The 16,792-nt window shown below is 33.5% G+C and overlaps 1 protein-coding gene across 4 annotated transcripts in view; it reads left to right on the plus strand.

Moving 5' to 3' along the window:
* OPA1 (OPA1 mitochondrial dynamin like GTPase) overlaps positions 1-16,792 on the plus strand; it is a 92,676-nt gene that overhangs the window by 15,306 nt on the left and 60,578 nt on the right. For 2 of the 4 annotated variants that reach the window (XM_068546453.1, XM_068546454.1), the window contains 9 exons: positions 2,852-2,962; positions 8,125-8,178; positions 10,946-11,050; positions 12,219-12,305; positions 12,954-13,067; positions 14,987-15,067; positions 15,191-15,265; positions 15,594-15,665; positions 15,749-15,848. In XM_068546453.1, coding sequence (XP_068402554.1) covers positions 2,852-2,962; positions 8,125-8,178; positions 10,946-11,050; positions 12,219-12,305; positions 12,954-13,067; positions 14,987-15,067; positions 15,191-15,265; positions 15,594-15,665; positions 15,749-15,848 — 799 coding nt within the window. The remainder of the gene's footprint in view (positions 1-2,851; positions 2,963-8,124; positions 8,179-10,945; positions 11,051-12,218; positions 12,306-12,953; positions 13,068-14,986; positions 15,068-15,190; positions 15,266-15,593; positions 15,666-15,748; positions 15,849-16,792) is intronic. The other 2 variants (XM_068546455.1, XM_068546456.1) reach the window with 1 other exon arrangement.

Here is a 16,792-nt window from a genome sequence, read left to right on the forward strand (position 1 = left end):
TAAAAAACAATTATGTGCTATTTCTTGAGAGAAGAATGTCTGAGCTTGGGAAAATATTTATTGAGTAGAAGTGTTCTGTTCATGTAAGGAGGCATGAACAAATGCCTCATCTTGCACAGGAGGCACACACATTTTTCCCTTCCTTATTCCACAAGCCTTAGCTTTAAAAGCTAATCCAGCTGTGCTTAGGGTGAGATTTGATGTCTAAAATTGGATAAAGGTAACCTTTTTTAGTATAGTGTATATAGCTTTTTCTGTGTCTAATTCTTGTTTTCTTCCTACTTTTTTCAGGAAGTAACAGTTAATTTCAACTACCTTCACATAAAAGTGGTTCAGTAACAGACTTGGAAGGAAAGTGAGGTGTCACTAGAAAGAGAGGGTGTTTTTCTTGTAATAGATATTAGATATTTACCATACAATTTTTATGTACATATAAGCAGTGGATGAAGGAGGGGTGTTTAAGCTATGAATAAACAAGAATCCTGTGCCTGATAGACCAGCACAGTTAAGAAATGTGGAATGTTTTCTCACTGCTTTGGCATTTTATAACTTATACTACTGGATGTTATGTTAATTAAAGCACAGATACACTAATGTGTAAGCCAACATGGGAAGCCTTCTTTAAAAGGGAACTGTTCTGAGATGTCTGAACACTTGGATGAGTAGAAGAAGTGATTATGATAAATGACTAAATGAATAAAAATGAGTTGGGTTACTTTTCTTTCTGCTTGATGAAAGGCAGTGATAAAAAAAAATGAAAAAAAAGGACATAAAAAATTATGGGAATGATGAGGGTAGTGAGTTGGCATTGCATTTCTTTGATAGATTTATCAATGACCATAACAGTATTTATTTAAAAGATACATGTTAAAAGATAACCACAGATTTTTATAAATATATTTTGTACTATTGAATTTGGAAACAAATGTTGAAATTTCAGTTATGTTACTTGCCACTTTGATGTTCTCTTACTTTTCATGAAGAAATATCAACTAGTTTCATCCTTTGATTTATATAGTAAGTCAACCAGTTTCATTATGTTGGTATAACTTAATGTATTAAAACTAAGAATCAAACAAAATAAAAATCCCCCTAATTGTTTGCAAATATTTCCCTTAATTTAAAGTGCTTTACTGTAATACAGCTTTTCTATTTGTATTTATTTCTTTTCCGGTAAACTTTTTTATTTATATAAATCTTTGGATTATATAAACTAAGTTATTAAGCCTCCAGGTGAGTCTACTAATTAAAATTTGAATGTAATGTTAACCAATATTTCATTTTAAGAAACTTTATAATTGTACTATACAAAATAAAATATTTTTGGCAGTTATTTTATAAAGCTGTGAAGCTATTTGAAACTCCTAATTTAGATTATTTTAATGAGTATTAGTTTTCCTAATTCTTTTTATAATAATTTTTACAACTTGGTAAAAATTGTTCTCCCAGGTAAACTATTCTTGTGCAAGTTAAAGAGTGACCTCATTCATTGGAACTTTGCCTTTTTAGGGTTTCTAACTGAGAAAATATAAGGTTCCTGACATTGTCAATTCCTAGTTGTTTTTTCTCCTACATTTCTTGAGGTTGATTATCTAATAGACAGCAATTAAAAACACTGTACAGAAAATGACATGTATTTTAGTTTCATGTCACAAGTGAATATATTGTATCAGATGAACATTTCATGATTATTAAATGGAATGAATTTTAAACATAGAAATGATGATTATTTTGTGCATAGGTCCAAACTGGGTTTTGTTTTATTTTCATTTTCATAGTAACTATATTATCTCCATATCTTAATTATGTTATTTTATTGAACTTGTGCTTTAGTAATTGATATATCCTTGGTTATATTCTCAGAGACCATTTTTATTTAATGTCAAAACAGCTCATAAAAAGTGAAAATTCAGTCAGACTACTTATTTGATGTTGTATAAAGCTATAACAGTACCTCAAAAAATTATTTTTTAATTTGCAAAAAAAAAACCCTTAAATTTTAATCAAGTAAGATTCTGTGTGTAGACATGTAAAATTATGAATTAATGTAAAACCTTGATTAACTTGATGCTCGAAACTACGTTTTGAAGGATCTTTATTTATTTACTTTTTGGCCATGCCAGGTGGCATGTGGGATCTTAGTTCCCAGACCAGGGGTCAAACCCACGCCCCCTGCAGTGGGAGCTTGAAGTTTTAACCACTGGACCTCCAGGGAAGTCCCTTGAGGGGTCTTTAATTGAAGACATCAGATGTCAAGGAAAACTGAAGAATAATAATTTAATAAGTGATTAAGCTATTATGTATTCTGCATTTAGTCTTATGAAACTTATGGTTGAGAATTAGAAGATTCAGACCTTTGAAATCAACACTGTTCAAAAATCAGTTTTGTTTTTTCCCCCATATGTATCAAGTCAGGAGCATACACAAGTTCGTATTGGCAATTCAAAAATAAGGGTTGAAGTATTTGTTTTCTCAATTTTTCTGTTACTAGGACATTTAGTTAACTATAGTGCCACCTTCCTTGAGCATTCCAGTTAGTCTCGGTTTTATTGTATGTTGATATTATATATCTGGCTCGTTTTATTCAGCAGTCACTTATTGCATTTTCCTTTTCACTTATTAAACTATGCTGTTTTATATTTCTGAGACATAATTTTACTGAGGAGAAAAATGGAAATGTAGTACAGAACCCAGTTATATTGTGGCTCTAAAGGTGCATAACTGAGTTTCCATTTTTGTTATAAGCTACCCATTCCTCTCTGACTTACATCTGTTCCTTTCTTGTGCCCTTTGGTTTAACATTGTTCTCCTCCCCAATTTTCCTCTTCTCCTCGTTGTAAACTCATGGCAGGGTCTGCTTGGTGAGCTCATTCTCTTACAACAGCAAATTCAAGAGCATGAAGAGGAAGCACGCAGAGCCGCAGGCCAATATAGCACGAGCCATGCCCAACAGAAGCGCAAGGTGATGAATGGTTTAAGGGGGCTACTGATATGTTCACACTAATCAGCCGTTTCTACCAGGATCATGTCACCTTAATCCATTCATGGACTCCAATTATGAGAAATTATTTTTGACAAAGTAAAAATATGAAAGATAAAAGAGATATGCAATTTTCCTAGAGTAGGTAAATCCAAAATATTAAACATAGGAATTTATTTTCTGAAAATTAGATTATCTGTGAGGGTTCATGGATTTGTACTTAGATAAGAATTATGAATTGTAGTTTCCTTGGTCCAGTTATTGAGTCACCTTAAATTTGTAGCCAACTTGTCTATTCTCCAAGTTTTCATTTGTAAAATGAAAAGGGTTACTGTGAATGACCATGTTAAATTAAAGAATGAAATGTATTTGTTTTAGTTAAAATGAATCAACAGAGAATTGTTATTTCTTACAGAAGGAAACTATTTTGACTTAACTTTGGGGCAAAGTTATTCTTAGATACTTTGATAAATTTGTATAAAGACTTTCCACATTTATTAATAAAGTCAGCACAAATTTTCACCTTGTCCACTGAAGGATTGAACATTGGAAATTTGATACAATTCTGGTCAATAAAACACAGATTCTGATAAAACTCAGCATAACAGTATACAAATGTTTGGTTATAGGTGCAACCAAGGAATCCTTAAAGATATACTTTTGGCTGTTAGATGATCCTATAGTATAGATCCCAAGGTTAATGTTCTAAAGAGACTAGAGTCAAATGAACTGTATGTAATGATTTAAAAATTATACTCTAAGATCTTGAAATCAGCTATTTGTGTTACATATATTAGATAAGAAAAGTTTTGGAGTTAGGTGCAAATCTTATTCAGGAAAAAAGATTCAGTCATATAATTAGCTTCCTGTAGGTTCTGATATTGAAATCAACCAATATTATAGATAATTAGTGCAATAATTCTGCTGGCTAACCCTGTCGCATTTGGTGGTGGTTAATACTTGAGAATACTCATCATAGTTTCATTTATTTTTTCAGTATCACTACCTGGCTTTTCTCAATTCCATGGCTGTGGAATCAACTCCTATATGTTGTTTAGCTTTCAGTGAATGAATAACATAGGTAGAAATAGAAAACAAGTTATTTTCCTACTTGTGTTAAACCAAGGGAGGACTTACTTTTTTTTTTTTTGGCTGCGTTGGGTCTTCGTTGCTGTGCGTGGGTTTTCTCTAGTTGTGGTGAGTGGAGGCTACTCTTCATTGCGGTGTGCAGGCTTCTCATTGCAGTGGCTTCTCTTGTTGCGGAGCACAGGCTCTATGTGCGCGGGCTCAGTAGTTGCAGCACCCGGGCCCTAGAGTGCATGGGCTTCAGTAGTTGCGGGGCGTGGGCTCAGTAGTTGTGGCTCACGGGCTCTAGAGAGCAGGCTTAGTAGTTGTGGCACACGGACTTAGTTGCTCTGCAGCATGTGGGATCCTCCCAGACCAGGGATTGAACCTGTGTCCCCTGCATTGGCAGGCGGATTCTTAACCACTGTGCCACCAGGGAAGTCCCAAGGGAGGGCTTACTTTAAATGGTGCTTTAACATTCTCTGTTCCTCATGCTGTTGAGAGTACCATTTAAATATTGTAACAAGTTGGATGCTTAGGCTAAGCCCTCCGTTCCTTAGCTTTGTTACAGAAAGAAGGGGAGGGAGCTACTGTGTTTTGGTATGTTAGTTAGGATTATGAATATAGCTCTAGTTACTAGTAGTTCTTGTTTTTTTCATAATGGTAAAATAATTTGCAATGAGTCCTATAGATCTGCTATTTTAAGATTCTAAGATACAGTTTAAGATTATTGATGTGTTATTGAATCTGATGATTTAAGCAGTATCAATAGTGAATATTGTTTATTTTCTACACTGCCAAGGGTTAATGTTCATTTGGGACCTACTTTACTAGCCTTTTTTCAGGCTTAGGGTTATCCTTCCTATTCCTAATATTTATTGGATTATCCATGTAACCCTTTTATTCCTCAATTTACACATTTGTAAAAGAGCTACTGGCAGGACTATGCCTCCATCTGTTTTGTTTATTAAGGCATACTAAGTAGAGCACGAAACAGGGCTTGTTCCTGCCCACTTTGCAGTTACCTTGTGTGAAAGTAAATGAGACTAAAAACAATTTATGCTCCTCTATAATAATATCATTCCTTTTACTGTCCTTAAAGATGGTTTCCTTACTGTATCTTCCCCTTTGTTCCCCCTATAGTTAGTACACAGATGGCTTTTCAGCCCTACATTGTCATAATGACCAAAATCCTAATTTGATGAGATTTTTATCATTCCAAGCATTTGAGGTTTGCTTGAGGTACAAAGCTACAGCTACTTTTTGTTGCTTTTTGATCATTATTTCTTATTACACCTTGAAAATGTAAGTAGGCCTTCATTATTTATATCTTATTAGTAGCAGCTAATAGATTTACCCTGTATCATCTGAGCAAAGGAGCTCATGCAGAGACAGTAGATTAAGACTGCCATTGATAGGTTTGCCTCCTGTGAATATGTACACATACATAAAAATTTTTATGAGTCTTATGCATTTCTGTATTTCAGAATGTCCACAATTGCTTAGTAGGAAGAAATATTTAAAATTTAAAAATCAGGCTTGTTTTTGTGAGGAGCTAGTAAAGGTTTTTCTCTTTCAGCTTTAGCTTGTTTCTGCAGAGGGTTCCGCTCTTTCTCCATCAATTTTACAGCCCTGGAATTGTAGAAAAGCTCTGGTTTCAAGACTATTGATACCCATTTCTGTCAGGGTGAGTTTTAAATTAATTTCATAATGAAAACTAAATATATTAAACAGCAGGACAAGAACTTACTGTAAGTAGCTGAATTTTACCAGTAAAGTGCATCAAAATAAAATATACCCAGGTTGCTAGTTAAGACCTCAAATAAATGATAGACTAAGAATAGCATGTAGTATTCTCTTAAGAAAATATGTAAAAGTATCTTATCATTAATCTTTAATATTTATTTTGTGAACCTAAATGTTTTGATTTTGTTTGCTAGAAAATATTAGGTCTAATTCTTGATTCCACCATCACCTGTCTTTTATATAACAACATTAATCTTTTAATTTAACATTAAACTAAGCAGATAGGAAGTGTATTGGTAAAACTGTGCATGAGTTGTTCCTAACAGTCGTGCCAGAAGGGCACATGATAAATTTAAATATTCCTAAAAATCCAAATTTATGAAAATCTTAACAGTCATTGTTACTAAATACTAATATTAGCATAAAGATTGTATTTGTAATGTTCTAATAACCTTATATCATTTTAACTCTTTATATATCCTTTTTATTTTACCAAATTATCAAGGTAACCTTTTATAGTGCTTGGCTTATAGTAAACATTCTAACTTTGTGTAATTGTATTAGTTTCTTAATTACTGCCCCAGATATAGAGAAATGTCGGATTTTCTACTGTAATTTAGGATATATTGCATGAAATCATTAAATATTCACATCTAAAACTGAAACAGTTTACACTAATATTGTTTATACTTTTCATACTAATTTAACTGCAGTTGGATGAATAGTTAACAGAACAGTAAATCAGAGAAACTTTCAAAATGAATTGGGAATATAATCTGCATAACAAAATTTTTATGACCATACTATTACAGTATGATGGCATGCCATATGGTCAAAATATGGAATTATATATTTCTTCATTGGCCTTTAAAATTTTGTTCTTTGGGTTGTGGGCTCCTCCCCAATGTGCTTGTTTCCTCACATTTTAGGAGACGATTAATAATTCTTGTCCATTTGACACAAACACATAGTCAAATGAAAAACACTTCTATCCACAAGTCTCTGGCAAAGTTTGTTTTACATTATCGTTTTTCTAATTACCAAATCAAATTTAGAATTTTTAGACATAGGCTTTTTAGGAAAAAATGATACATACCTATCATTTCTAGCAAGTATTGTCATTTTTATTTAAAAGAATTTTGAGGGAAATTTTGATAAATTATTTGGAAGTAGGAATTAAAATCTCAAAATAACTTTATTGCATGGATAAGAGTTATTAACGTCTACCTCAATAAGCAAATCATTTAGAATGTTTTCATATATATTTGCTACCATGATGTCTTGACTGCTTAAATAGCCAATGAATAAAGATGAATAAAGATTTACATGAATTTTAACTTGATTTTTGTCTCCTATGGAATAAAATCATCTCTAAAAATTTTGAGTATCAGAAATTAGATAATTATTTTGAAAGACTGAGAATGGCAACTTCGGCATCTCACCAAGGAGTCGAAGTACAGTTACATGTATTTGTCATAAATGACATCATTTTAATTACAGTTGATTATCGTGTTTTATATTTGGAATTGTGACTACTTTAAAGCCTGTTATAGAATAAAGTTTTTTGTTGTTTTGAATATTTTATCTTAGAACTATTAGCATTAATAACAATTTGGAGTAGTTTCCCCAATACCTGTGGATTTTATCCTACTTTTGTTTTATGTTCAAATCAATTTTAGTTGCTTTACTCAACTTCATTGCTCCTGATGCACTCGCTTTATGGGTTTTTTTTTTTTTATGGGTTAGCAGATCTTGCATTGGAACTGAATTTAAAAACAAGCATCTGGCTCCACTTAAAGCTCTGAAAATGCAAGTTGTTCTTTGCATTTATTAAACACTTTCCTACTTACAGAATAGAAATGGATAGTGTTTGCTTAAAGATACACTATGACCAATGAACTTTTCAGTAGCTGTGAATGATAACATGTGTCTGACTTCCCGAAACATTTCTGTAAGGATATCATTGCCTTATTTCTCCAAGCATCCAAGTCCCTGTGCTTGAGTACAAAATAACCTATCAAGAATATAGTAACCATATGTGTTGCTTTCTTATTTTTCTAACAAGCCAGCCATATATGACTAGAATGGCAATAGGAAGATGGTTTCTTTTTAAGGTTTTCACTTAATATAAAATTTTGATGAGCTTTTTTTAATTGATGAATAAGATTTTTTTACTTAAATAAGCATTTGATTTAAAATTTGCTTTGATTAAATATCCATATAAAGCCAGTAGTTTTCACTCTTAAAAATGCTTTTTTAAAAACATTAACTTACTGTATATTCTATATAAACCTAATTCTACTCAAATAAAATTATTTATTTTAAACATTTAGGTGTCAGACAAAGAGAAAATAGACCAACTTCAAGAAGAGCTTCTGCATACCCAGGTAATTCTGATGAGTGAAAAGAACCAGAAAGTTTTTCTTATACTCTAAGTTTGGTGATATGGAAATTTATCTTTTTAACAAAGCAAAATTTAGAGTGGTTTAATGATAGAACCTTATTATTATAAGTAGATGCCCCCCAAAATGCAAAAACTAATTGAGAAATAAGGAATAATGAAGGAACTTGATAAGTTTAATTAACTAATTTATGTGTAAAAACCTATTTTTTAGTGAATCTTATGCTTCTAATTTTAAAGAAAAACTACAGCAGAAACTGGGGAAAGTGACCTGTCCTTATATAAATCTAAGCTTGCAATTTTACATTGATAGGCTAATTAAGTAACAGTTAAAGAAATTGGAGTTGAGTCTACCACAGTTCTTCTCTGAAGCCCAAAGCCAATCAGATAATAACCTTTCCAAAGGTATTTATAACACTACTATGAAAACCTATTCTCTTATAATTGATGATAACAATTATCATTAAAGACTTGTTCTGTGCAGTGTAATTGAGTAGGTAACAGTCTAGTGAAAAATTGCCCTATCACCCACTCTATCTTTAGTTATTCTATGTAGATACAATGATATGCAGTAATTAAGAATAAGTTAAAAAGACTTATTGGCTCTCTCTTTTTAGGGGAAAAAAATACAACAAGGACAATCTAGATGAAATTAGGAACTAGTATATTTTGAGTCCCAGGTTTTCTTAATATCTGTGCATTATTCTTACACTTGACTATACGTTAGAATTGTGTGTGCTCTGAGCAGCACTGTATATATTTGTTATGGCTTCCCAGCCAGGTGATTACAATCTGCAGCCAGGGATTAAGAATCATTGGCCTCAGAATGTGGTCTCTGCAGCATTAGCATCAGTTATGTCCTTTGGGAACTTGTTGGAAATGCAGATTATTGGTCCCATCCCATCTGCACTGAGTGGGAAGCTCTGGGTGTAGAACTGAGCAATCTTTGTTCTTAAAAACCCTCAAGTGATTCTGATGAATTCTTAAGTTTGAGAATTACTGGTCTAGACGTCTTTGCAGGATGACCCAGCAGCACATCTCTGTAGGAAGACTGCAGATTGGCACCTGTACTAAAGAGTGTTTCCAGCCCCAGAAAATGTAGACCCCATAATTGATTCCATATTTACCAAGAAGCGAGCCAGTGGAAATCCTACCACCCCTATATATACCTGTTGATATCAACCCTTCAATTTGTACAGTTGTTGTCAGCTGCTAGGCATTGACACAAACACTCGATGGAGAGTTCATGATGTAATAATAGCGTTATCTATATCAGTAGTGTCCAGTAGAAATATAATGCAAGCCATGTACTTTAAAATTTTTACATTAAAATAAGGCTGAAAAGAAATAGAATTTTGATGTTAATAATAAATTTAACCCAGCAGATCTAAAATAATATCATTTAAACATCTAATTAGTATAAAAAATATTCATGTGGTGTTTATGTATTTTTACTGAATTATAGAAATCTGGTGTGTATTTTATACTTAACTCATCTCCATTCAGACTAGCCACATTTCAAGTGCTCAGTACCTGCATGTGGCTAGTGGCTACCATCCATATTAGACAGCACAGATCTAATTCTTAGATAACTACCAGTATTTTGTTATATATACTATTACTGCAGATAGATGAACAAATTCTGTAAAATACATTTATAATAGAATCTAGCCTGTAGTTCTACCTGTCTCATACTATATTGTTCAGTTACATAATATTTTCTTTAATTTGGCTTAAGCTGGACATTCTCTGAGGATAGAGCCATGATCTCTTGTTATTTACTGTATGCTTGGAAGATTATAACAACCTAACATATTTTCTAAGAAATATTTTCCATTATAAGAGTCATGTTATTGTAAGTTGGACATAAACATCCAGTTGGTTATAGGAAAGAGTAATTCTTAATAGTTTTCTGAACATTGTTAATGTTTAGAGAAGAAATAATAGTGTACAAACAGAGAAGGCCAATTAGAAAAGGATCACATTTATTTGAGAAGAACATTGTGTAGCCAAGCATCTACTTTGACAAAAAAGCCTGTCTAAATGTATTAGTTTTCTTTAAATTGTTCTTATATCAATATTTTAAAAATTAATGTGTAATTTCTGGCCACAGAAACTTACCAAAACTTGGAAGAGTTTGACCCCTCAACTCAGACCTGTATTCAAAACTCTGTGACCTTAGATAGGCTACCAAGCATCCCTGACCTCTGATTCCTAATCTGTATAACCTTTGCCTCACTTGAAGGCTTACGGGAGTTAATGCAGGTGAAACAGTCAGTAAAGGGCCTGTCACATACTACATGGTCAGGTACTGTTAGCTATTTTTATTTTGTATCATTTTTATAAAATAATATGGGGGATGGGAAGAGTTTGAGTTTTTGTCAAATGTCCCTTTAATGAAGACTTAAAATTTTGTTGTAATAGGAAATATTGCTTCGTAGAGTATACTTAAGAACTTCCTTCTTCAACTTCTTTCATTTTTAGTATTTTTAATAATTTCTTCAACGTAAACAGCAAAGACTTTTCCAAACAAAATGCCAATTGAAATAGAAAACTATAATGAAGTTCATTGTTTGAGATAATATTCATAATTTATTTGTTAAACATTTTCATAGATGACTTTTAAATGAAATAATTCATTTTAAGTAGACAGGAGATATTGCTTCAGGATCTTGGAAGATTTTAATTTACACTTAATGCTGTTTTTTAACCCATCTCTTTCTTATAAAGTTATGTGTATTATTTTGTTGCAGTTAAAGTACCAGAGAATCTTGGAACGGCTAGAAAAGGAGAACAAAGAATTGAGAAAATTAGTATTACAGAAAGATGACAAAGGCATCCATCATAGAAAGCTTAAGGTACTTTAAGTTTGTCTTAATTTTTTCGCTCTCAGAACTTTACCACTTCACATTGTGTGTTGATCAATACCGGTTTTTAAGGAACTGCAAAGGGTTCTATCATCCTTTTCTTTCTAACCTGATATGCTTAGGGGATAGGGAGGTCTCTTCCTATGTTAAGACTTTTCACAAATTATAATCTCCAAACATTTATTTTATACTATATCCATAAATTTTCATACTTTCAAGAGTCATTTCTTGTGAATCAGTTTATTTTTTCTGAAATATTTAGTTTCTTGTGAATCAGTTTATTCTATAATATTTAGTTTATCTCTAGGTTTACTTAATTTATACAGCTATAAAACCAGCAATGTAAGTTGATAGAAAGTTACATATGTCTTATTTTCATTGCCTTACTTGTATTGCCACTCAGTGAAGAGGCCACTTTCTCCAGTTTTACAATAGTTAATGTTTTCTTCTGGAAGGTTCCTTAGACATTTTAAAGTATTTTTGAAAAAGCATGCTCGTATTGTTATCATCAGCACATTGGTAATTACCATTATCAGTTAATTAAATCTTATTATTCCCCACTAAACCAACCTTTATGTGCTAAATGAAATTGAAGTAATTCTTTTAACTTAAATGTCATATAAGTAAACAGAATTTGTACGTAGCAAAACTGCAATAAATCATGGCACATTCATTTTGTAGCCAAGGTCCAAAGATATATAGCCCTGGTTTAACCAACATGTATTAATAGTTCTGACTCCAAATTACGACTGCATAAAACAAATAAATAGCATGACTTTATTTATAAGTCAACACATGGGAAAAACCACATCCAAGTGTTAATATATATTGAGAATTGTATATGTTAACACTGAGAAATTGTATTTTCTCTCATAAAATGAAATGGCAATGAAAATTCGAAAAGTTTTTTGTTTATTTTTAGGTGGAAGGGATAACAGTTGCTTTCCTTTTAATTATTTCTAGGTGTTGAGAGATGAAAGGAAGTGTAGACCCTCATTTTGTTCCTACTTTGGCATTAAAACTTACCTTTAATTATTAAATGCTTGATAGTAACCTTTTTCCCAGGCCTGTGTATATGTTCAATCATTCCTCAACCACATCTGTGGTTTTTAAAAAATGTTTTCACTATTTTATATTATTAATGTTTTGAATTTTATAGAAATCTTTGATTGACATGTACTCTGAAGTTCTTGATGTTCTGTCCGATTATGATGCCAGTTATAATACACAAGATCATCTGCCAAGGGTAAGTGAAAAATTAGTACACAGTGAACTTGCCCATTAGCAAAAAAGCACTGTAGTTTTTTTAAAAGTTACATACATAATACATACACATATGTATAGACAAAGACATAAAATTTTCTGTATAATATTGATGTGTTCTAGGTGATGCCCTAAGCATTGAATATTGTTTGACTCTTTATTTTGGTCCATTGGTTTACTTATATTTATGCATAATAAAGTAAGACTTTCAGATATTTGGCATTATGTATTCATGGTATCCATGATATTAAAATACCTGAATGGTGGATAAGATTAGGTACATGAGTGAAATTTAACCTTATAGAATTGAAAATGTCTTTGTAAAGAGTAAACTAGCTATGGAAAAGATTTGTGGAATATTAGTGTTAATGTGGTTTTAAAACTAGTGGTTTAAATTAGCATAAGTCTTTAATAAAAATTTGGCTGTAAATAATGGATCCAGTTAATGTTTTGCTGTTTATATTTTCAGTACACATCCATGTATGAACCATCATTTTTTTCTGGATGATATTTTGAAATCATTTAATTGTGGATAATTTTTAAGACTAAAAATTCTCAGCAGCATTCCAAATCTATTAAATTTAAGTTGGTATCAAAAAATATGAATATGTGGTATTTATTTTGTCTTAAGGTTGTTGTGGTTGGAGATCAAAGTGCTGGAAAAACTAGTGTGTTGGAAATGATTGCTCAAGCACGAATATTCCCTAGAGGATCTGGGGAGATGATGACACGTTCTCCGGTTAAGGTAAGAAAATAGGCCCTCTGGATTAACAGACTTACTGTGGTGGTCATTTTGTAATGTATTTAAATGTTGAATCACTATGTTATACACCGAAACTAACATAATATTGTTTGTCAACTCTACTTCAGTTAAAAAGGAAAATAGGCCAAATGAAGTTCCTCAGGAAAGTAGTCACTTTAATGAAGTTTGTGCATTGTGTTAAAATGAAGAATTCTTACGAAAGAAATAATTGATATGTAGCATTTGGAATTATTGCTAGTGTAGAAATCAGTAGGTGGCATCCCTCAGGCATGAACAAAGATAAGGAGTTTTTCTTGCTGTAATGTAGACACAAGGATGTGTGTGTATGTTTTAACTCAGCTGATGGATGGAGTAGGTATAGAGTGATTGGAGAAATGGAAGATTGAAGTCACCAAGAATGAAGGCTAGAATAGTGGTAGAAGGTGAGACAATGAGGCTGATGCTGAAGTCTTGCAGAACTGAGGTCTGTTTATAATTGCAACAGGCAGTCTAGTGTGATTCAGACAGTGCATTATTTGGGGTCTGGCTGTGATTTCAACCATGTTGTGTAAAACTAGTTCCTTTTTCATTGCTTTGTGTTATTGTGTGAATATACCACACTTTCCGTTTTATTGTTGATGGACATTTGGAATATTACCAATTTAGGGGGAAAAGAATGAACTGACTATACTTTATATCATGCAGTGTAATCAACTGTAAAAATATTGTGAACCTACCTTGTACATTGTAACCACCACCCTAATTGTAGTGGCTGTGGCTGTGGCTGATACTATATTTTAGGAAGGAGTTCACTTTCTTCCAGCAGGCAGATATCATGGACAGATTTCCTTGAAACAGACAAGGCTGTTCTCTTTTCAGTTTGCCATTACTTCACTAGCATTTACCAGGACTTCTCCTTGATGGACTCTAAACTCCAGATTTTTGTCTCCCCTTGAAGAGTGAAATTGCCAAAATCTTGACTTAACATTTTAACCTCTTTAACAGCTTCTTTGTTCCTTAATGTGCAAATGCCTTAAAGGGAAATTGTGCATAGAATGTCGGGCTCAGTTTTTGGAGATTTATTTCTGCTGTCCATTTTTCTCTGAGAGTTTGGCATCTTAAATTGTGGTTGCTTGATAACCCTGGAATCCGATTTTGTCTCTTCAACACAGTGAGACTGCTGCAAGTTTTAAACTTCTCTTTCAGGCCACCCTGTGTCACAAATCAGCAAATGCCCTGAGGGAAAATAGCTGCAGGAATATACCCATCCAAATTCCTTTGGGGCCTTGGACTCAGTCCAGGCTGCCATGGTTGCTCCTCTGATGTCTTCAAACAGCTAGGTTTTATTTGTTATCCTCTGTATGCTTAGCTAATCTTAGTAGACAGAATTGTATTTTAAAAGTGAAATCGGATCATTAGAAGCTTGAAAAGTTACAAGTGAAAAGTTAAGGAATGTGAAGTTTAGAAGTTCTCATGCAACCACTGACTGTTGACATATAAGTTGTTAGAGAATTTCTTGCTCAAATGTCACTCCTTGGGTGAAGGCTGCCTTAGTTCCCCTTAGTACTGCTCTCCTCTGTGGCATCCTAGGTTTTGCTACACAGACCTATTCTCTCTGTATATTTCTCCCAGTATATTATGAGGCCTAAACCAGGGACAGTCAATTCTTCGAGTTCCCCCATCTACAAGGCCTGACACAGTTGGCTCTCAATAAATAGATGTTGAATAAATGAATTGGCCTTTACCTAAATTTACCTTTGAAGTGAAATGCAGGATTTCCTTTTAGTTTTTCAAGTTTTGAGATTGATGGCTTTGTGCTCGGTACTCTGTATAATGTTGACTGGAAAATGAGAACCATGTAAGTGCTGTGGGAATTAATAAGAAATGTAAATACAGTCTTCTCAATTTTCTGTTAATTTCAGGTGACTCTCAGTGAAGGCCCTCACCACGTGGCCTTGTTTAAAGATAGTTCTCGGGAGTTTGATCTTACCAAAGAGGAAGATGTAAGTAGTATTTGTATGAGGTTTATGTATGTAACTTTTTATAACATGTAAACTTACAAAAGACAACTAAATGGAATATTTAACTGAAGATTTCCTTAGGATTTTGTTGCTTTCCATTGATAGCTTGCAGCATTAAGACATGAAATAGAACTCCGAATGAGAAAAAATGTGAAAGAAGGCTGTACTGTTAGCCCTGAGGTAAGTGTTGCAATTCATTTCAACAATGTTTTATGGAAATCCAGTGTGTATGGTTTGAAATCATGGTGTTAGCATTGATGTTTAGATTGCAGCTGTTCCAAGATACTTAGTCTTTTTTTTTTCTTTTAATATTCCAAAGAATGTATTGTTTTGTGGATAATTTTCTATGATAATTACTGTTATGGTCAGAAAAAGCATAGTTTTTTTCTGAGCTGCATATCTGAATGGATGAGATACAGAATTTTCAAAATATGTGTCACCAAAAAATTCCTAACAAGCTGCCTCCCAAAATTAGTTTTTTGGTTTTGGATTTTTTTTCCCTGCACAGACCATATCCTTAAATGTAAAGGGCCCTGGACTACAGAGGATGGTGCTTGTTGACCTACCAGGTGTGATTAATGTAAGTATCTACAAAATGTGTGTTTTATCTTATTCCTATTGTGAAAGACATTTATAATGACATTTAAAACCTTTTTCTTCAAGACTGTGACATCAGGCATGGCTCCTGACACAAAAGAAATTATTTTCAGTATCAGCAAAGCTTATATGCAGAACCCTAATGCTATCATACTATGTATTCAAGGTAAGTCTTATTGAAAGATTTTAATTGCACTAATATTCTTCCTTACCTAGCAATCAAAGCTTTGTTCAACATATGCATGTTACATAAACATACAAAATAAATATGTTTTGTCCTTTCCTCTTACTTGTTCGTTTTATTAGTAAATAGAATTGAAGTTGGTGATATTTTGATAAATTTCACTGTGTAGGCATCATAGACATTTTTGTTGGCTAGAGTGTCTTTTCATAACTAAGATAAAATATTAAGAAAAATTTTCTTACTATAATGTAGACACAAGGATGTAGCTTGTTGAAGTTTTTAAAACCTACTTTGGGGCTTCCCTGGTGGCGCAGTGGTTGAGAGTCTGCTTGCCAATGCAGGGGACACGGGTTCGTGCCCCGGTGGGAAGATCCCACATGCCGCGGAGCAACTGGGCCCGTGAGCCACAACTACTGAGCCTGCGCGTCTGAAGCCTGTGCTCCGCACGGGAGAGGCCGCGATAGTGAGAGACCCACGCACTGCGATGAAGAGTGGCCCCCGCTTGCCGCAACTAGAGAAAGCCCTCGCACAGAAACGAAGACCCAACACAGCGAAAAATAAATAAATAAAAAAATAAATAATTTAAAAAAAAAAAAACCTACTTTGTAACCATTACAGTGTCTGTCTGTCTGTCTGTCTGTCTTTCTTTCTTTCTTTCTTTCTTTCTTTCTTTCTTTCTTTCTTTCTGGCTGCGTTGGGTCTTTGTTGCTGCGCATGGGCTTTCTCTAGTGGCGAGTGCAGGCTACTCTTCGTTGCGGTGCGCGGGCTTCTCAACGCGGTGGCTTCTCTTGTTGCAGAGCATGGGCTCTAGGCCTGTGGGCTTCAGTATCTGTGACACGTGGGCTCAGTAGTTGTGGCTCGCGGGCTCTAGAGCGCAGGCTCAGTATTTGTGGCGCACGGGCTTAGTTGCTACGCGGCATGTGGGA

Source organism: Eschrichtius robustus, chromosome 6, assembly GCF_028021215.1.
Source record: "Eschrichtius robustus isolate mEscRob2 chromosome 6, mEscRob2.pri, whole genome shotgun sequence".
Classification (NCBI taxonomy): domain Eukaryota; kingdom Metazoa; phylum Chordata; class Mammalia; order Artiodactyla; family Eschrichtiidae; genus Eschrichtius; species Eschrichtius robustus.